Source organism: Cibotium barometz, chromosome 37 (genome assembly GCF_041138505.1).
Source record: "Cibotium barometz isolate CiBa-2024 chromosome 37, ASM4113850v1, whole genome shotgun sequence".
NCBI classification, from domain to species: domain Eukaryota; kingdom Viridiplantae; phylum Streptophyta; class Polypodiopsida; order Cyatheales; family Cibotiaceae; genus Cibotium; species Cibotium barometz.
The window spans coordinates 3257824-3279269 of record NC_141082.1 but is presented as its reverse complement, the minus strand read 5'-3'; the positions used below and the strand labels follow the sequence as shown (position 1 = coordinate 3279269).

General features: G+C 44.8%; 2 protein-coding genes across 4 annotated transcripts in view; both read left to right on the top strand.

Annotated features, from left to right (window-relative positions):
• The window catches only part of LOC147616847 (uncharacterized), a 119607-nt gene that overhangs the window by 81063 nt on the left and 17098 nt on the right, over window positions 1-21446 (top strand). The gene's annotated exons all lie outside the window — the stretch shown is intronic.
• LOC147616849 (uncharacterized) lies at window positions 2816-5517 on the top strand. Its single transcript, XM_086776267.1, has 2 exons — window positions 2816-5212; window positions 5339-5517. The coding sequence occupies exons 1-2, from the start codon at window positions 3970-3972 to the stop codon at window positions 5515-5517; spliced, it is 1422 nt and encodes a 473-aa protein (XP_086632393.1). The 5' UTR covers window positions 2816-3969.

The following is a 21446-nucleotide window of genomic DNA, read 5'->3' as shown; positions in this document are numbered from 1 at the left end:
GCTTGTATAAGTTGGATAGCTATGACAAGCACACTTATAATGCAAATATACAGTGGCTGCCCACACTCCTGCTATGCATGATGCAGAGCTATGGCATGCTCGTTTTGGGCATGTAAATTTTTAGAGTTTGATGCTTTTGCAGAAGCATCATATGGTTGATAATATGCTGCCTCCTGAGTCTCCACCAAGACATATATGTGAGGGGTGTATTTTGGGAAAGATGCAACGAAAACCATTCCCCAAAGATGGAGCTGTAAGAGCTGAAAGTAAATTACAGCTCATACATAGTGATGTATGTGGTCCAATGCGGACACCATCCATAGGGGGGCATCTTTACTTTGTCACATTCATTGATGACTACTCCAGGTTTGCTTGGGCTTACCCCTTGAAAGCGAAAGCAGATGTGTTTACATGCTTTCGACACTTTGTAGCAATGGCTGAAAATATGTGTGGATGTAAAGTCCAAACACTCCGCTCAGATAGAGGTGGAGAATACATGTCAAATGCATTCAAGGATTATATGCTTCAAAAGGGCATCAAACACCAATGTACTGTGCCTTATACACCGCAGCAGAATGGTGTAGCTGAAAGGAAAAATAGATCTCTCGTGGAGATGGCAAGATGCATGGTGAAAGCACAAAAGTTGCCTCACAAATTTTGGATGGAAGCTATAATGTGTGCAACTCATGTGTTGAACAGGTGTCCAACAAAAGCTTTGAAAACCATAACACCATTTGAGGCTTGGTATAGCCGAAAGCCAACAGTGGATTATATGCGTACATTTGGGTGTTTGGCATATGCACATGTGCCAAAACAACTCCGAACAAAGCTAGATGACAAAGCAATTAAATGCATTTTTGTGGGCTACAGCAATGAAAGCAAAGGATACCGTCTTTATAATCCAACTACACGAAGGATTTTTGTCAGTAGAGATGTGGTATTTGCTGAAAATTCAGAACAGCCTATGTACAGCTTGTATAAAAGCAATGATACAGGCATACAAGACATGTTTGATGGACTTTTACCCATTGCAATTAGGGGGCATTCAGATCAGCCAGCTCCTACACAAGAAAATCCTCATGTAGAACATGTGGAACAGCCAGCCATTCAGCCCCCTTCTATGGAAGAAGTGGATGATCTTGTCAGGGAAGAGCAAACAGCCATAGACACAGCCAAGTCAGTGCCAAGATGGTTGCTGAAAACTTTGCAAGAAAGCAAACTTGCAGCTCCACTCACAGGTAGAACAAGGGCTAGTTCCAACCATGCTTTGAATATACATCGTGGGGAGTCTGCATTAGCAATGGGTGGTCTCTTTGATTCAGAAGAACCTTCTTCTTATGAAGAAGCACATGAGAATGAGCATTGCTTGCAAGCTATGCAAGCTGAAATTTCTTCTATCATGAAGAACAATACATGGGATCTTGTGGAATTGCCTAAAGGCAAGCATGTAATTGGAACAAAGTGGGTGTACAAAGTCAAAAGAAAGTCTGATGGTACTATTGACAGGTACAAAGCAAGACTTCTGGCTAAAGGCTACTCCCAGAAAAAGGGAATAGATTATGAAGAGACTTTTGCTCCTACTTTGAGAATGACCACAATAAGATCAGTGATTGCATTGGCTGCACATAAAGGATGGATAATGCATCAATTGGACATCAAAACTGCATTCTTAAATGGGGATTTACAGGAGGAAGTATATGTAAATCAGCCCATTTGTTTTGTAGTTCCTGGTGAGGAACATAAAGTATGTAGGTTACACAAATCATTGTATGGGTTAAAGCAAGCTCCAAGAGCTTGGTATGATAAGATACATGCTCATTTAACCAGCCAAGGTTATGAGAATAGTCCAGTTGAAAGCACATTGTATGTGAAGAAAACCGATGCCGATATTCTCTTAGTCATCTTTTATAGACAAGCAATGGAAGCCACGCATATGAGTTATAGGTGACTTTGTATCATGCCAAGCTTCGTAAGGTGTGATTGTCAATAAGGCTTTCCTGTGAAGTACATATCTTGCACACATAATAGCTTCCATCCAAAACCATAATAGCTTCCATCCTGTATGACACATAATAGCTTCCATCCTCTTTGATACACCATTTTGTTGTGTTGTTAAAGGCACGGTACATTGGTATTGAATGCCCCTTTTTGACAAGTATATGTACAAGGGGTTTGCACTTTACAACCCGACCCATTTTCAGCCATATGCTGAAAATGCCTAAAGCACATAACCCTACTGTACTCGCAAGTACCTACCCTACTGTACTCGCAAGTACCTGCTGAATATCAGTGTATATCTACAGTACCTGATGTACATGCCGTGAACCGGCTCCAAGTGTACCTATTTGAGTGCCTTCTATTGATACCGCGTACCAGAAGTTGTTCGTGTACCGATACCTGCTTGTGTACTCGTATCAGGAAGGTTTGGGCCATGGTCTCTGTGAGAGTCTGAGCCAAGCTCCAGTACCAGAGTGCCTGTTTGTGCGTGGTCTCGGAACAACAGCTTCGTGTTCACCTCCCTCTAGGTGTAGGAGATTGGTGGCCAGGCTACTTTGACTCATTCGACAAGTCCAGCATGGACAGTCTACTTTTTATAGCCTAATTTGACATTGCGGACATTGCATTTGGTGATGACTCATGAGGAATTCTCTGAGAAATCCAAGATTCGCCATGTAAGCATGTTTCTAAAGGGCTCGACTGTCCATTGGTGGATCACGGAAAAGCTCTCTGGTAACCCCATCCAGACATGGGAGGACTTTAAAGCAGAGTCACACGGGGACGCGGGGACGGGCCGTAGGGACGCGGGACGCGGGACGCGGGGACGCGGAGACGGGGACGGCCGGGGACGCGTGGGACGTGCGGGGGACGCCGTGCAACACGGGGACGCCTGCAGGCGTCCCGGGGACGCGTTCCCGAAACGGGGGACGGGCAGGGGACGCGGTGAGGGGACGTCTCCAACGGCCAGAAACGGGCAGAAAAACGGCCAGAAACGGGCGGAAACGGGCGGAAACGGGCAGAATTCCAGCTATAAAAAAAGGCACAGTCTCTATTGCACCCACACTCGTTTCTCAAGCCTCATTGCTCAAGCTTCCAAATCCATCTCTCTCCAAGTTGTGCCAAGTTGTGCCAAGTTCCAACTTCCAAGCCATCTCTCTCTCTCTCTCTCTCTCTCTCTCTCTCCAAGCCATCTCTCTCTCTCTCTCTCCAACTTCCAAGCCATCTCTCTCTCTCTCTCTCTCTCTCTCTCTCTCTTGCACCCTTCTTCCCTCTCTCTCACACTATTCATCATTCATGGCATCTCAAGGTGAAGGCGCCGCCGCCACATCTTCCGTTGCGGGCTCTTCACGAAGGAGGCCGGCGGTGCACACATGGTCATGGTGGGATGAGGTCCACTACGCTAGTCGTGGAGTGGGCGGTGGTTCAAGGGCATGGAATTGCAAGCTTTGTTCCTACAAGAGAAGTGGCGGCGCCAACAAAGTGCGAGCTCACTTTTTGCACGAGGCCGGTCATCAAGTGCAATTTTGCGCACGTGTTACTCCTGAGAAGCGAGCGGAGCTTCTTGAGAAGCTCAAGGTTTATGAGGTGGCCGAGGCGGCAAAGAGAGGGCGACATGTTGCCGTTGATCCTCATGATGTGGTGAGAGCACGAGAGCAACCGACGCGAATGGAGGTGGAGAGGAACCCAAATCTTGCTTCAAGCTCTCAACCATTCAAGTCCACTCCATCCACATCGGGTGCCTCCATTCCCATCCGCCGTCAATCCACTCTTAACGAGAATTGGAACCCAAAATTGAAGGATGAGGTGGATAGGTCGGTGGCTAGGTTCTTCTACCACGACCACATTGCGTTTCAAGCGGCACGGTGAGAGTCGAGACTCAATTCTCTTCACTCTTTTTTTTTTTAATGTCTCATGCTTCAAAGCATTTACATGGTTTTCCTTACTTGAAATAGGTCTCCTTACTTCCGTGAGATGGCCACAAAGATCGGGGAATATGGCCCCTCTTATGTGCCACCTTCATCGGAAAAGATTCGCACCACTTTGCTTGATAGGGAGAAGTTGGCCGTTGAGCAGGCGGCGGCGGATACAAAGGCAACATGGGAGACTAACGGAGTCTCTCTCATTGTAGACGGATGGAGTGACACGCGCAAGCGCTCCATCCATGGAGTGGTGGCCTACTCAAGGGGCAAAGTGTACTTCATCGAGTCACATGATGCGAGTGGCACTGGGAAGGCCGTGGATGTGCTTGCCGCGGAATGGGCGTCCACGATCGAGGTCATTGGGCCGGAGCTTGTGGTCGGCATGGTGGCGGATGGAGAGGCGTCAAATAGGGCAGCCGGGAGCATTATTGAGTCAATGTATCCATCCATCACAGTTTCTTTTTGCATGGCCCATTGTCTCAACAACCTCCTCAAAGACATAGGTGCCTTGCCATGGATTGCACCCACCATTGAGGAGGCTAACCAGCTTGTATCCTTTGTCCTCAACCACCAAAGGCTGCGACATGAGTTCTCTAAAAGGAGCACTCTTTCCCTCCTCAAGTATTCTGAGACAAGGTTTGCATACAACTTCCTCATGCTAGGCCGCTTGTCTACATGTGGCGGAGCCCTAAGAGGGCTTTTCCTTAGTGATGAATTTTCAGCCATGCCGCAGTCAAAATCGGCAACAGGGAGAACATGCCGAGATCGCGCCGATGATGCCGCTTGGTGGGAGAAGGTGAAGACACTTGATGCCTTGGTCAAGCCTATTGTTCACCTTCTACGAGTCATTGACGGCCGTGAACCATGTATCGGCAAGGTCTATGAGGCCATGGATCGCATGATCGAGTCACTCCAGCAGCTTGTGCCAGACAGGGCCGAGTTTGAGGAGATCCACTCATTATGTGAGTCCAGGTGGAACTCCTACTACTCCCCTCTTCATGCGGCTGCCTTTGTGGTTGATCCAGAGTTCCAGGGCAGAAAGCAAGAGGCCGACAAGGAAGTAAGCAGGGGATGGCGGATCATTTTGGAGCGCTTAGAGCCCGACCCTACCATCAGGCGGAAGATCAGAGACCAGCTATCTCAGTACAGGACGCGGCAGGGATCTTTTGGATGTTTAGATGCACAGCTTGACCGCCTCAAGATTGGGTCTCCTCTTTGGTGGGAGGATTACGAATCAGATGGGCCGGAGTTGCAGCGCTTGGCTATTCGCATCCTTAGCCAGGCTGTGAGCTCTAGTTGCTTGGAGCAACTTTGGAGCGTTTACAGTCACATTGCCTCTAAGAAGAGGAACCGCCTTGAAGTGCAAAGGGCAAGTGATTTGGTTTTTGTGAGCGCTAACTTGCGCATGCTATGTGCGACAGCAACAGGGAAGGCGGATCCCTTCACCGAATGGGAGATGGCACAGCAGGATCCTGCAGCTCAGGAGCATCTTGCGGAGGTAGAGGAGGAGCCACAGCCTGAGGGGGAGGAGGAGGCGTCAAATGGCATCGACGACTTCGACTTCCAAGCCTCCCGTCAGGCTAGCACTTCAGGAGCTTGAGGCTTGACTCTTGAGCCTTGAGCCATCTCACCTTTTTTGTGCCCACTGCCAATGGCCATGATCTATTGTGATCTATCTAGTATCCCTATTTTGTACCCACTCTTTTTTGTAACCCTCACTGCCCATGAGGCATGTACTTATCTCTTTGTATCTATCAGACTATCAATCACATAATCAGTGTGCCATCGATGTTTTATTAGCGCATTTTGCTCAAAATGACTCTTGTTTTTTTGTCTATTCGGTGTAAAATTTTGTTCAAAGTGTGTCTCTATATGTATGTCATGCATACAACTCCTAAATTGCTTTTAAAAAAGAGGTTTTTTTTTGCCGTTCCCGACCCCGTCCCCGGGACGGCACTTCCCCGTCCCCGTCCCCGTCCCCGTCCCCGTCCCCCGTCCCCGTCCCCCGTCCCCGTGTGACTCTGCTTTAAAGAGAGATTTTATGCACAATTTTTTGCCTCCTCATGCCGCGGAGAAGATCTTGAGCAAGTGGGATAAGATTGAGTAGAAGGACAAAGAGTCCGTGCATGCATATTTGGAAGATCTACTTGGAGGTCTTGCCATTCTTGTTTGTGGGTGAGCCCAAGAAGAAAAGGATGTTACAAGTCTACACTTCAACTGATCTACAAGTCTAGTCTTGATACTCACCACAATGCTACGTTGTAGGACTATATAGAAGTCACTCTTGCCACTGAGCAGTCAGAGTGGTGGGAGACTGTGTTTTCAAGGGCAAAGAGAGGGCTGGTCATAACCAGCAAAAGAGCGGACAGCATGCTGAACCTTTTGTGAAAGATGTAAAGAGTGGTGGAAAGGCTGAAAATATGCAGCCCAAGGATGCCTCTCAAAAAAAGCACAGGTTTAGCCTCACTCCTGAGCAAAGCGAGAAATATGCCAAGGAGGGTAAATGCTTTTCATGAGGTAGCAAAGATCACATGTTTCGTGAGTGTCCTAAGCATACGAATAAGGTCAACGAGAAGCAGCAAAAGGCAAACATGCATGCCATTCCCGATGTGCAAGGGAATATAGGAAATGAAGACAAAGAGAGGATGGTTTGCAAAGCTTGGGGACACCTCAAGGATCAACGTGCACTCTTTATGTTTGATGACTATGCCACAGATAACTTCATTTTTGTGGAGATGGCATCCGCATTGAACATTAATGTAGGGGAATGGGGCCCCATATTGAGGCGGAGGCGGCTTTTGTGGGTAAGCAAGTGCAAGTGACCCCTATTATTGGACAGTTGCTTATACACATCCAGGGGTATCTTGATCATGAGAATTTCTTGGTTGTACCATTGCGGTGATGTGGTGATGTATTGATAGGAAAGTCGTGGCATCACCGCATAGAGCCACGCAAGGAGTATAAAATGCAGAAGGGTCGCACGCATGTTATTGATGCTGGCCAAGAGGGAAACTCCATGGTAGTTTTATTTCATGTTCAAATTAGACACTCTTACAAGTGATAGGCTGAAATTTTTAGATGCATACAAACATTATTTTGCAGATGCATTTCCAGGAGTGTTACCTCTTGAGAGACTCGAGGATCACCGCATTGATTTGGTGCCCGGTAGCTCCTTTCTAAATAGATCTGCATATAGGGTAAGTGGAGCACAACAAGAGGAGATTATGAAAGAGGTGATGGAGCTATTGGACCGAGGTTTGGTTCAGCCAAGCTCTTCGCCATATTGCTCACTGGTCTTGCTAGTGTAGGCGAAGGATGGTTCCTTTTATATGTGTGTAGATTACCGGGCTTTAAATAAGCTGAGTATCAAGAACTGGTTTCCAATTCCGCGCATAGACGACATCCTTGATAAACTTACCAATGCTAAACCACTTCTAAGAGGGCTTTCCCTAATTATGAGCAAAGATGGCGAACAGAGCAGAAGAATAGTTGGTTCATTTTTATGATTTTCGGGCTGCGTAACGGTGAAATTCATCAATTACTTCAGGTTATAGCTTAGCAATAGCATAATGAAGAGGGTCCTAAAGTGGCTTGGGCAATGGTGAAGAGAAATGGGAGAATGGAGAGCTCAAAGTTTAGCCACAAAAAAAGGGGATATGTATGCATGTTTCAGCCGCATTGACCTTAAGGGTGGCTATCTCCAGGTGGCTGTGGCACCATAGGATGTACACAAAACGGCATGCAGAACGTTATTTGGGTTATATGAGTTTTTGGTTATGCCGTTTGGTCTCATGAATGCCCTGCCCTGGCTACGTTTAATAGAATGATGTATCACATTTTCCGTGAACATCGAAAATTCACAAGTGTGTTTTTCAATGATATCTTGGTATTTTCTAAGAATAAGCACGAACACTGCCAGCATTTGGCTATCGTGTTTGATTGAAGAGCTTCGTAACCACAAGCTCTTCATTATGATGCTTCTGGGACTAAAACATCTGCAGATCAGCTTGTGGAAGAGTGGGCCAAAGGTATTGAGAAGGTTGCACCAGAGTATGTTATTCTGTTCTTAACTAATGGTGAGGCAACAAATAGAGCAGCTGGTCTTAAGCTCATAGTTGTTACGAGGCGCGCCTCTAATAGTTAGAGGCGTACGATTGCTTGATTGAGACGTCCACCATTTTTTTTTTTGGGTTTGAGTCTTTAGACGGGGGCTTTAAGGGCCCAAAGCAGCCCGTCAGACACAGTGCACACACTCTCTCTCTCCCTCATTCTCTCCCTCCCTCCCTCAAGCCTTTCTCAAGACCCAAAATTCAAAGTTCAAACTTCAAACACACTAGGATGGTGATGTTTTTTATACCCACTTTTGGAGTTCTCTCTATACTCTACCGGTTCATTTCATTTTACTTTGTACCCTTGAATCTTGATGATGTATCCAGATGATGATGATGGACTATTTTGGTCTCATAGGTCATTTTGGCCTTTGGCAGATGTTTAATACAGCTTTCTTTCTTTCACACACACACACTCTCTCTCCCTCTCATACACACCCTCTCTCCCTCCCTCAAGGCTCATACATATACACCCTAGTCTCTCTCTCTCTCTCTCTCTCTCTCTCTCTCTCTCTCAACTTTCACTATATATATTATATCTATCTATCACTATATATATATATATATATATATATATAACAGACGTCTCTAACACGCATCTAACGTCTCTAAAAAGTACGAATCTTTCGAGGCGCGTACCATACCCGCCTCGTACTACCAAACGCCTCTGACGCCTCTAACAACCTTGCTTAAGCTTGAAGATAGGTATCCGCATATCACATTTAGTCCATGCTTTGCTCATTGTTTGAGCAACTTATTGAAGGATGTTGGTAGCTTGCCATGGGTTGATCCACACATTCAAAAAGGCAAGAAGATAATAAGCTTCATTCAAAACCATCAGTTTATTTTGAATGAATTCCGCAAGAGATCGCCCAAAAAGGATCTCTTGAAGTACTCAAAGACACGCTTTGGTTATAACTTTCTCATGAGGAAGGGGTTATCCAAAGTGCACTTGCCTTTGAAGCAGTTGGTTGTATGCAATGAGTGGATGGGATGGGCTCTTTCTCGGTCAAGAGCCGGCATAGAGGTTGCAAGAACCATACAAGACTTCACATTTTGGGATGAAGTCAACACTATCAATGCTATGATGAAGCCGATCATGTGCTTGATGCGGATTGCAGATGGATGGGAGCCATGCATTGGCAATGTTTATGAGGGGCCTGATCAAATGATCGAGAAAATAGGGGAAATGGGCTTGTCTGATGAGAAATATGCAGAGGTTCAAGAATTATGTGAAGCACGATGGAATGATTATCATTCTTCTACAGTGCCATCCACATACAACCATACATTTTTGGCGACCAAAACATGACACATCATATAAGCCTACATAGGGTAGTTGTCCCCATTGAGCTCGTCCTCTTGAGATAGCATTCCAAAGAGGTCATTATTAATGTTGGCCATGATAGGACAACAAATCTCTCACAAGTCACCACGAGTATGCAATGTCTAGCAAAACCGTAAGAATGCGGGAGATAAATAGCAGGATAACCAATGGACTGAAAGGGAACTCCTTCACCACGAGAAATACATATGCATGTCCCAAATTTGCAAGTGTACTGCACGATGATGCAAATCTGTCAAAGTGTCCACAATGGCATACATATACTGCAGCAAACCACAAATGTATACATGTGCCGTGAAAAACACAATCAGCTGACACCTGTAAGAGCTGCAAGTGCTCAAATCGTGGTAGATCAAATGTAAATTGGTCGAATGCTCCAAAAATGGGGTCAATGTAGAAAAGCCCTAATTTTTAGGCAACCAATTAGACCAAATCTGAACCGGATCTGCACTTGTAAATCTGCTAATGCGTTTGTCATTTGTACCAAGTGCTGCAATGCCCAAAAATTGGGGGAAATGTCCCAATGTCAACCAAATGTGCCTGTAATACCCAAAAATTTGGGGGAAATGCTCCAATACCAACCAAATGTGCCTGTAATACCCAAAAATTTGGGGGAAATGCTCCAATGCCAACCAAATGTGCCTACAATACCCAAAAATTTGGGGAAAATGTCCCAATGCCAACCAAATGTACCTGCAATATCCAAACATTTGGGGGAAGCCCCAATGCCAACCAAATGTGCATATGCAATACCCAAAATTGCCTGCTAATAGTGCCAATGTCTGTAAAATCGAGTCAATTTTTGCAAAATCTCCAAATTTCTAGTGCAATTATACACCAAATCTGCTGAAATCAATGCCAATGTGTGCCAATGTTGCAATTGCAGGCTCAATTGTAAAAAGCCCCAAATTTGAATAGGCAATGTGTGCAATTTCAGGTCAAACCTTGCATATGTGGAATTTAAAGTTGCTTTGGGCAGTACAGAGCAAGCAGAGTTGCAGGTACAGCTGTACAGTACAGGTGCATGTACGTTCGTACGGCGTCGCATGCACGGTCGTACGGCGGTACAGTTGGTATGGGTGCAGATGGCGGTGGCGGCGGCACACAGTGACGTCAGATCTGGGGTGGCGCGTAGGTAAGGGGGGTGTTGGATAGAGGCGGCGCCAGATCTGGGGCGGGGCAGCGCTGGACGAGGCAGGGTAGGGCGACGACACAACATACATGGCGGCAGTGGTGGACAGAGGGGGTGCCAAATCTGGGGCGGGGCTGCGCTGATCTGGGGCTGGGCGAATTGGATCAGCAAATCCGGGGTGGCACTGGCAGGGGCGATGGCGCACAGGCAAACGGCGCCAGATCTGGGGCGGCGCGGGCAAGGGCGACGACGTAGAGGGGTGCCAGCGGCATCAGATTTGGGGCAGGGCGATGGCAGCGCAGGTACAGTCGGCGGCGGCGGCGGCAGGGCTGTATAGTACAGCGTACGGACAGAGCAGCGGCAGCGTGGAGGCAGCTGAGGGCTGTGGGAGGGTGGTTGAAGGCAAAACCCTAACCCTAATGCAGCAAAACCCTAATGCCCTGATGTGTGCAATAGGCTCAAGCTCTGAAGGGCAGCACGGGGCAAACCCTAATGTAACCCTAACCAAGCTCTGATACCAATCTTGGGTAGGAGGGAAGCTAGCCTGCACACACACTCTTTTTTTTTTTTTTGTAAAACCAGTTGAAATTGCATTATATCATAAATGTACAAAAGGGTTTGACATCAAGAGGATGTCTGAACCCTAGAACTCAAAAACAGCAGTAAAAAAGTTCTATGCAAGATTAGGGCAGTGCTCAAGAAAAGAGCCTATGCCCTATCCATGAGAAATAGTAAAAGAAAAGCTGAACACAAGAAACATCCAAATCTTCCTCATGCACGGCATCATATAAGGACTGCCGCAACGAGGCTCGGAAGAACTCATAAGGGTGCTGAAGGGGTGAATTCAGATATGCATGATTTCTCTGTAGCCAGAGGGTCCATAAGGCCCAGTATCTGATCCAGTGGAAGAAAAGAGAATACTGTGACAAAGAAGCTGATAACGTGCCAAACATCTAGAAAAACGTGTAGAACCTGTGTGCAGGAAATCTGAGAGATAAAAAATAGGAGATCTTGTCCAGAAGGTCTCTGGAATATGAACAAGACCACAATAAATGCGGAATACTCTCAGTAGTATGATGACATCTTGGACAAAGAGGGGAGGCAATCCTTCTTTGAGCCAATTTCACTCCCACTGGAAAAATACCGACAATGCATCTCCAGAGAAAGAGTCTCTGCTTCAATGGCATTTTCAACTTCCATATCAATGTCAGTTTTGCTTTCCACCAAGCTAAAGACTTATCCAGATGCCAAAGAGAATTAGCATGCTGAGCAATCCATGGAGGAGGTAATATCAATCGATAAGCCTGTATAGAAGTCAATAGATGCAAAGGTTGAGAGGATAATCTTGAACTTTCAGACTGAAGATGCCAATCTTGAAGCCTGTCTCTTACATCCAATATTGGAATCGGAATGAAAGGGTGTAAGAGATCTGCAATAGCTTTCCATATAGATCTATGATGCATCCCAAGATTGTATTGTTGGCATGTTGCCGGAAAAGAAAGAATTTGCCCTCGAGTATCTACCACGTCGTCAATGAACCGGATGCCCAACTTCATAAGATTGTAAGCTCTGATTGGTTGTTGTACAGCAAGGGGAGAGTAAAAAACAGCACTCCAATGTATGCTTTCCATTCGAAGCGAGGAAGCTATAGAAGCAGGATGGGGAGACCATTTGATGCGAGAGAGCACTTTCTTCCAATCCTGAATCAAGGAAGTAGAAAATGGACAGCTAGGGATTTTACCTTGAAATTTGCCAAGTACTACTTCCGATGGATCAACTAACCAACGACCATAAGCATTTGTGCGCATCTGACCACACAAAATTGCCAACATGATAGACCAAGGCTGCTCTTGTTGAAAAAAGGTTTTGAGCATAGTGATCTTTCTTGCCAGCACATGAAATTTGATGTTTATAATATTCAAACCACCATGCATTCTTGGCGAGCAAAGCAAGTCCATTTTGAGCAACCTTAAAGCTTTTTTATGAAGCTTAGTTTTCCAAAAAATCTCCATGGCTTGAGACATAAAAGAAGAAAGATCTCAATGTAAGAGAGGAAGGTAGAATTGGACATAAGCCAGAACAATGGATTGAACAATTCGAAGCCGTACATGCAATGGCCAAGTGAAGATCTTCCAATATTCTAATTTGTTGTGAATTTTGTTTAGCACCCAAGATATTTGTTGCTTATTTCTGATTTTCCAGCCAATGGGATAGCCCAAATGTCTTACTATGCTTTCCGGATAAATAATCTGGTCGGGCCACAGGATAGCATGCCAGTCACAATGCTTGAGAGGTAAGAGTTTTGATTTCTGAAAATTAATTTTTAGACCAGCTGCCAACCCAAAATCTGAAAGAGTATCCATCAATAGACGAAGCTCCAATGGACTGTTCTTTGGCATGAAGAATGAATCATCTGCATAAGCCTGTGCAATGAAAGGCCGTGAACCAGAAATTTGAAGCCCCTCTAACTGTCTAGTATCAACCAGATGATCCATATAAAGAAGCAAAGGATGCGAAGCAATAGCATAGAACAGAGTACGGAGAGGGCATCCCTGTCGAACTGATCGTTCTAGAGTCCAAGACTCAGACAAATGTTTCCCTATAAAACATTGAGCAGTGGAATCTGAGTAAAGCCAATATATGACATTAACTAGCTTTGGCCCAAAACCAAGTTTAGACATGATTTGAGAAACATAATCCCACTGTACCGTATCAAATGCCTTTGCCACATCCACCTGCATGACCAAGACATCTTGAGCAAAGTATTTTGCATATTCCATTGCAATGAGAGTATTGGAGATACTCTCATGTATATGCCTTCTTGGAACAAAACCATATTGCCTGGGATGAAGTCCATCATGAAGGATATCCTTTATCCGGTGTACCAACATTTTAGCAATAAGTTTATACATAACAGGCATCAAAGTGATAGGCCTCCAGTCATCCATTGTCTCACACAGAGGTTTTTTGGGCAGAAGCTTAACCAGACCATGCTTCCAAGCTGAGGGAAGATGTTGATGCTGCCAAGCTACATTAATGAGCTTCAAGATTGGACCCTTCAATTCAGCCCAGAAGGCTACAAAAAATTCAACCGTCAAACCATCCCAACTTGGGGATTTATGTTTACCCAAATGCTTGAGGGCTTCATCCAATTCAGTATCTGAAAAGGACATTTCCAGCATTGAAGCTTTTTGCAAAGAAACAATAGGAGAAACAAGCTCAATAAATCTGCTCCGAGCCAATGCAGCCTGAGATGTAGAAGAAGATGGTAGAGAAAAAAGAAGCTGAAAATGATCCAGACATTGTTTTTCTAGCTGCGATAAAGTCTGGGTCCAAAGACCATCCGGTTTCCTGACTCTCATGATAGATTGACTTTGTCTGTACGTGTGTAAGTTTCGAAAGAAAGATTTCGAGGAGCAGCCCTTATCTAGCATAGGTTTAACTCTAGCCCTTGTCTGCCATTTGGAAAGCTTGCGTTTATCATTAGCATCAATTATGGAAGAAGCACAAGACAATGAATTCTGTTCAGAAGCAGAAAGAGACCTTTGATGGCTAGTTTGTACCAAGGACTGCTTGTATGATTTTGCCCACTGGATATGCTGTCTGGTTTCTGCCATGTACCATCTTCCATATTCCTTAATGACATTTTGAATACGATGTACAAAAGAGTTCCAAGCAAAATCCAGATCCTCCTGAGCATGAGATAACAATGGCTTACAAGCCAATCTGATCATTTGCTGGAATTTTTCATGAGAAAGATATAATTGATTAACCTGCAAATGTCTGACTAAAGAGAGCTGAATATCATCCAGAGGCATACCGAAAGAAAGGTTGAGCCAAAGTGGAGTGTGATCAGATAGTTGTTGAGAATAATCAGTCCACATTTGACATGTATAATCATCATATTGCTGAGCATGAATAAGATACCATCTATCAAGCTTGGCCCAATATTCTGTAAAAGCATTATGATGATATGTGAATCCCAAAACCGAAGGGTGAGTTGTTGTCCATAAATCTGCAGTATGAAGTGATGAAGTCATATGTTCCCATTGTTGGATTTCAGAGGGAAGCATATGGGATTTATGTGTGGTATTGTCCTTCCAGTGAGGAGAATTATTAAAATCACCACAAAGTAGAGCATTTGAAGACCAAGGATATTGGTTTATGGAGTCCCACATTTGAGCTCTGGAAGCTGAAATTTGAGAGGCATACAAGGAGCCTATTTCAAAAATCTCTCCATTGATCATGCATTGGATAATCATCCATCGGCCACAAAGATCATTATATGCTACACATGTTTGCAGATCATGTCTGGCTAAAATGCACAGCCCAGAGAATTGTCCAGATCCTGCATAAAATATATCATAGCCTGAAAAGAACCCATGTTGGCCAGCAAAAGAATGCTGATTATGCTCTTGCAGACACACAACATCTGGATGAGTTTTATTTATATAATGCCATAGGAGCCTCCATTTATGCTGATTGCAGAGGCCCTGTATATTATAAGAAAAACATTTAAGAGAAGTACGCATGAAAATATGTACAAGAGATGAGCAGTCCTCAAAGAGAAAGGGAGGCATCAAGCCTCTGCCATTGCCACAGGGTCTTGCTGACCCTCAGAATCCAATTCCCTGACTAAATCATCTTCTTCACAAAGTGGAATACCCTTCTTAATTGCATTGACCCATGCCTTTGAGAAGGGGCTGTCCGAAGAGGTAGAAGGTTGACGAGGAGATGGAGCAGAAGCATCCCAATTGCGAGATTGGAGAGGTATTTGTTTGAGAGGCACCGTCTTCTTTGCATTCTGCCAACCCTCGTGAGAAGATGAATTATTTTCCACTAGCTTACTTTTTCCTTTATCCTTGTTTTGAGCTGAATTGGCTTGGTTCCCTGTATGAACTGAAGGCTTTGCTCCTTTAGCTTCAGTCTTTTCCACATAAGTCTTTTGACCTCCTTTATTAGATGGCGGAGGAATGGCAGCTGGAGGAGGCGGATGAAGGATTGAGGGACACTCAGAAGCTAGATGCCCGAACTTGTGACAAGAGAAACAAGCTCCAGCAAAAATGCCCCATTTCAAAGTGAAATATTTCTTTCCCAAATTAACACCCTCAATCTCAACTGCAATAGAAGAGGGGTTGGTCTATCAGTATCCCATAAGATGCAAAAACGATTTTTGTTACCTGTGGGACGAGGGGGACACCCAATGTCATCGCTAAGCCTGGAAGCTCTGTTCTCATGTAATCTGGGAAATCAACTACTTCAACCCATACAGGGCAGTGATGTTTGATGAGATTCGGATAATCCTTATTAGGAGACCAAGGCATGATGTGCACCATTTGACGACCAAAAAATAAAGGGGACATTTCCAGCATCTTTTGTTTTGTCAATGCATCCAAGAGATGAACTTCATAAAATCCTCTGGAGGCAAAATAGACTCCTTCTACATAGCATCCACCTAGGAGAGGATTCACCCATTGTCCCACATCATTAGCCGAGGGTATTTTACCTGGAAAAAAGATGATGACTGCAGTTTGAGAGAGCTTCTTCAGAGGATGCACAAGAGAAGGCAACTTCATCTTGTAGGTGAGTTCCGGAGCAGGTAGTATCCATTCTCTTCTACTTTGTTGAAAATCCTCATTCAACATATCAAACACATAGGAAGCATCTTCAGATGAAGGAGCTGTGGGGACAGAGTTTCCCTTGATTGTCTTTTAGGTTCAGGGGAAAGAGCTCTCTTGACATAAAACTTGCTTGTTTCTGCCATCGAGACTATTCGATTCAGCAGAAAAAAAACAGATCAGAAAAAAGGGGATAGCTCTATGGAAAACTATCTTACACAGAAGGAAAAAACAGTGACCTATTGGAGGCGTGCGCGCGCGCGCACACACACACACACACACACACACACACACACGCACACGCACGCACGCACGCACATAGACAGTCCTATACACGCACACAGGTCGCAGAAGACAGGAAGAAGAGCAGATCGACGAAGAGAAAACAGTGCAACTGGGAACAAGAGAAGGGAGCGAAGAGAGCTGCAGGGCCAACACACACCAGGAAGGAGCCCGACATAGTCCAGGAACAGGCGCCTCACCACACGTGCTCACCCAGAGGGAGCGAGCGGATCATCTAGGGAGCAGGCGAGCAAGTCGAGGGAGCAGGCGAGCAGGTCTAGCGAGCAGGCGAGCAGATGCCTGCACACACACACACACACACACACACACACACACAACCTCAAGCACAGAGAAACGTGAGTGATGGAAAAGATGTACTCAATAATGATATGAAATGAAAGTACAAGTGAGTACTAAAAGGCCTAGGGCAAAGTGCCCAACACACATAAGTGTGTTCACACAGGGAAAAAACCTGTGTTGAGTCACAGGGAAAGAGTGCCTGTGAGTAAGCTGGGTTCGCACCTGAACTAGCCAGGAGTGGACATGACCAACATGCACTTTTCATGCATTGATTATTTGGAAAGACTACCTTCTTGGGACTGATTTTTATGGTTAGGACAGATCATCAAAGCCTAAGGTACTTCTTAAGGCAAACAAAGCTCTGGAGAAGCATGTGAGGATGACAAACTTCTTGTCTATGTTTCATTTTCAGATTATGCACACTCCAGGAAAGAAGAACGTGGTGGCAGATGTATCATCCAAGAAGCCATACGTGGCTGCAGTCAGCTGCCTCACATGGGGACTTGTTTGCCATGTGTGAATTGCACCACACAGATGCTGATTTTGGGCATATATGGACTGATTTAGTGGCTGGACATGCTCATGCCTCTTATGTGATCAAAGAGGGGTATCTTATGAAGGATAATTGCCCATGTGTTGTCGAACATGAGGCAAAAGGTCATTGATGGGTGCCATGCTCCTCCATATGCAGGACATAGAGGTATCATATCTACCACACGCATGATTGAACGCCATTTCTTTTGGCCTAGTATGCACAAGGATATTGAGGCATATGTATATGTATGTATTACATGCCAGAAGGTCAAGTTTGACAAGCAAAAGACTCCAGGTTCGCTCCAACCATTGCGTATTCCCTCATAGCCATGGGAAAGTATTGCAATAGGCTTTATTATAGATTGCGTCGTACTTAGTAAGACAGTGATGCTATGTGGACCTTTACTGACAGGTTTAGCTAGCAAGCACAGTTCTTTCCGGTCAAAAAGACCATTAAGTTTGAGCAAATGGTCAAGATATTTGTGGCACATGTGTTCAAATGCCATTGTATGCCTAAGTCCATTGTGGGAGATATAGATCCCAGGACTACAAACCTCTTTTGGAGAGCTCTGTTTGACAATATGGGCACTAAGTTGGACTTCTCATAGGCTTTTTACTCCCAAATGGATAGGCAAAGTTAGGTTGCAAATTCAACTGTGTTGGATCTCCACAAATGCTATTTTGCAGATCAGAAAACAGCTTGGGAGAAGTATATACCACTGGTAGAGTTTGCATATAAAAACACAGTGCATGCCTCCACAAGAAAGACCTCGTTTGAGATTTTTTATGGAAAAAAGATATTGCCACCCATCCTATGCACTGAGGAAGAGATCTTTGCAGCTGATGAGTATGTTAGAGATCTTGATGTTGGGTTTGCAAAGGTGCGGACAGCCATTGCTCGTTCACAGGATAAGCATAAGAGGGCTACCGACAAGCATAGAAGAGAGGTGGACATCAAAGAGAATGATTGGGTATTGCTGAAATTTGAGAAAGCAAGACTGCGTAAGAGGCCAAAAGAGAAGGGAGCATGCCCTAAGCTCTCTACATCTATTAAGGTGATCAAGCAAATCAATGAGGTTGCTTTCCGGCTTGCATTGCTTGATCATTGGAAGATTCACAACGCCTTTCATGCGAGTCTATTGCGAAAGTATGTGAGGCTAGATCCAGAAGAGCTTGTCATAGAAGAGCCGCTAGAGGTTGATGAGCTAGAGGAAGTTCTTCAAACTACTTGCTAGTAAGCTTCCCAGGTGATAGGTTGTGAAGTTCAAGAACTATTTGTCTATCGACGCAAAATTGGTTGATGAAGATTACTTCAAAGATTATCCATCGCTTCTTCAGGCATACTTGGAGGCTTTTCAGTTGAGGTCAACTGTTTAGAAGCCGGGCGGCATGTCACCATCTGGCCACCCAAGTGGTCTTTTCCTATTTTGTACCAAGGTATAAGAAGAGAGGGAGCTTTGTGTCGCCCGTACTACGGTCGTATGATTTGGTACGGTGCGATATTGTACGGGAATTTACCATACCGTGTGAAATTTTGGAATATGATACAGTAAAAAAAAACTTATAAATTTACGGATTATCAATTCGAAAGGATAGAGAGCTCAAAGGTTGTTACAGATCTTGAGAGAAATGGGAGCTTGAGCTTGAGAGGCTAGAGCTACGAGAGCTTGAAACTTGTGATGGAGAGAAGGTTGGAGGAGAGCTTTTTAAAGGGAGGCCAAAGAGTCCAAGGTACCCACCCAAGGCCAAGGGCCAAGGCCCAACTGTTGGACGACGGTCTCCAAAGACACAAAGAGAGGGTGGTAGTTGAGGAGAAGCCTTTGCTTCTTGTTGCCCTAACTAAGGAAGGTGCCTTCGAAAGGATAGAGAGCTCAAAGGTTGTTACAGAGCTTGAGAGCAATGGAAACTTGAGCTTGAGAGGCTAGAGCTACGAGAGCTTGAAACTTGTGATGGAGAGAAGGTTGGAGGAGAGCTTTTTAAAGGGAGGCCAAAGAGTCCAAGGCACCCACCCAAGGCCAAGGGCCAAGGCCCCAACTGTTGGAAGACGGTCTCCAAAGACACAAAGAGAGGGAGGTAAGTTGAGGAGAAGCCTTTGCTTCTTGTTGCCGTAACTAAGGAAGGTGCCTCACCTCATACGGAGCAGTGATCACAAGGATAGAGAGAACAAATCCTTTGCATCCACACCAAAAGTCAACATCCGCAGATCCTTGGCACCTGAGGCTAAAAGGATACCAAAAACAAGCCATTTTTTTTAAAAAAAAAGTGTCAAAACAACAACAACAATCAAAAACAAAAGAGGAGGGAGGGGGAGGGCGGGGGGATAAAAAGTAAAAAAATAAATTCGGTCTGTATGGATCCGCACAACATTGAACCGTACGTATTGTGCGACAGTGTCATACGACGTATGAGAGCAACTATGAAGCAAGTTGCCTACACTTATGCCAGGTTATACACGCGTTGCCTCTCGACATGCATCTCATTTTGTTGACACAGCTCTTGTTACTACCACATGTAATGAGGAGCCACTTTCTCATTTTGATGCATTGGAGAGCGTTTGGAGTTAGCCTCCATTGAAAAGAATGCTACATGGGAATTATGTGACTTGCTTGAAGGCAAGCGTACTACTGGCACAAAGTGGGTGTATAAATTGAACTGCAAGCTTGATGGCTTGATTGATCGCTATAAGGTTCGTTTAGTCACCAAAGGGTATACCGAACACGAGAGGGCATTGACTATGAGGAGACTTTTGTGCCTACTTCCCGTATGACTACCATACGCACTATTGTTGCATTGGATGCACATAAAGGTTGGAATGTGCATCAGTTGGATGTCAAAACTGCTTTTCTGAATGGTGATTTGCAAGAAGAGGTTTATGTATCACAGCCTCTTGGCTTTGTTTAGAAAGGTGCAGAGCATAAAGTATGCAGATTGCCTAGAGCACTTTATGGCCTTAAATAGGCTCCTCGTGCTTCGTACCAAAAGATTTATGGATACTTGCTCTCTTATAATTTTTAGACTAGTCCTATTGAGAGTACCCTCTATGATCACAAACAAGGGGATGATTTCATAATCCTTAACCTTTATGTGGATGATTTGCTAGTGATTGCCGTGATGAGAGGCAAATTTCAGCTTTCATAGCTGAATTACAGCATGCATTTGATGTTACAGACATGGGGCTTTTGCATTACTATTTGGGTATTCAATTTATACTTGTTGAGAGGCGCATCATACTATCTCAGAGAAGATACATTGAGCAGCTCTTAGAAAGGTTCCAGATGACAGATTGCAGACTTGTTTCTACTCCTATGGAACTAGGCTTACGACTATCATTGAGGACTCTTCCGAGCCATTTGATGTTGCCACTTATCAGCAAGCTATGGGATGCCTTATTTACCTATGCACTACCTGTCTTGATATTTAGTATGCAGTGTCACAGTGGAATATTTTTGCATTGCCTTGGCACTAGGTAATGGCAAGTAGTGAAGCGTGTCTTTCGTTATCTTAAAGGCACTCAGGACTTTGCATTGTTTTATGACAATGTGGCTTCTTTATGCTTGACCGCCTACACTGATAGTGATTGGGCAGGATGTTATGACACTAGGGTGTCAACTAGTGGTAACTTATTCCTTCTTGGAAGTTCATGCATTTCATAGTTTAGCAAGAAGTAGCCAACAATGGCCACTTCTAGTTGTGAGGCTGAGTACAGGGCAACATACACAGCACTGGGGAGTGTGTATGGCTTCGCCTTCTATTTGCAGATATTGATATTAGACATCCGTCTTCCACCAACATTTTGGTAGTGGCACAAAATCTGGTTTTTCATGTGCAGACAAAGCACATCGAGCTGCATTATCATTATGTCAGGGTGAGGCTCCATACAGGATAGATAGCATTGACTTACGTGCCTACACAGGTCACTCTGGCAGATTAGTTTACCAAGTCTCTTTCAAGAGAGAAGTTTGAAGCTTTCTGGAAAGCTTTTAACTTATTACCTCTACCAAGGTAGTCTGCTACACAGTGTACACCGTCACACCGTTCACTTCAGGGGGGTTTGTTAGCCATTTGGCCTCTGGGATGTCTTGGTGTGAACACCTCTACCCACAGGCGAGGTTTTTTCCCCGTGGGAACACACCCTTGTGTGTTGGGCCTTGAGCCTTAGAGTATTTAGTTATCATCAAGTACATTTTCCAGCACGACTCTCTCTCTCAC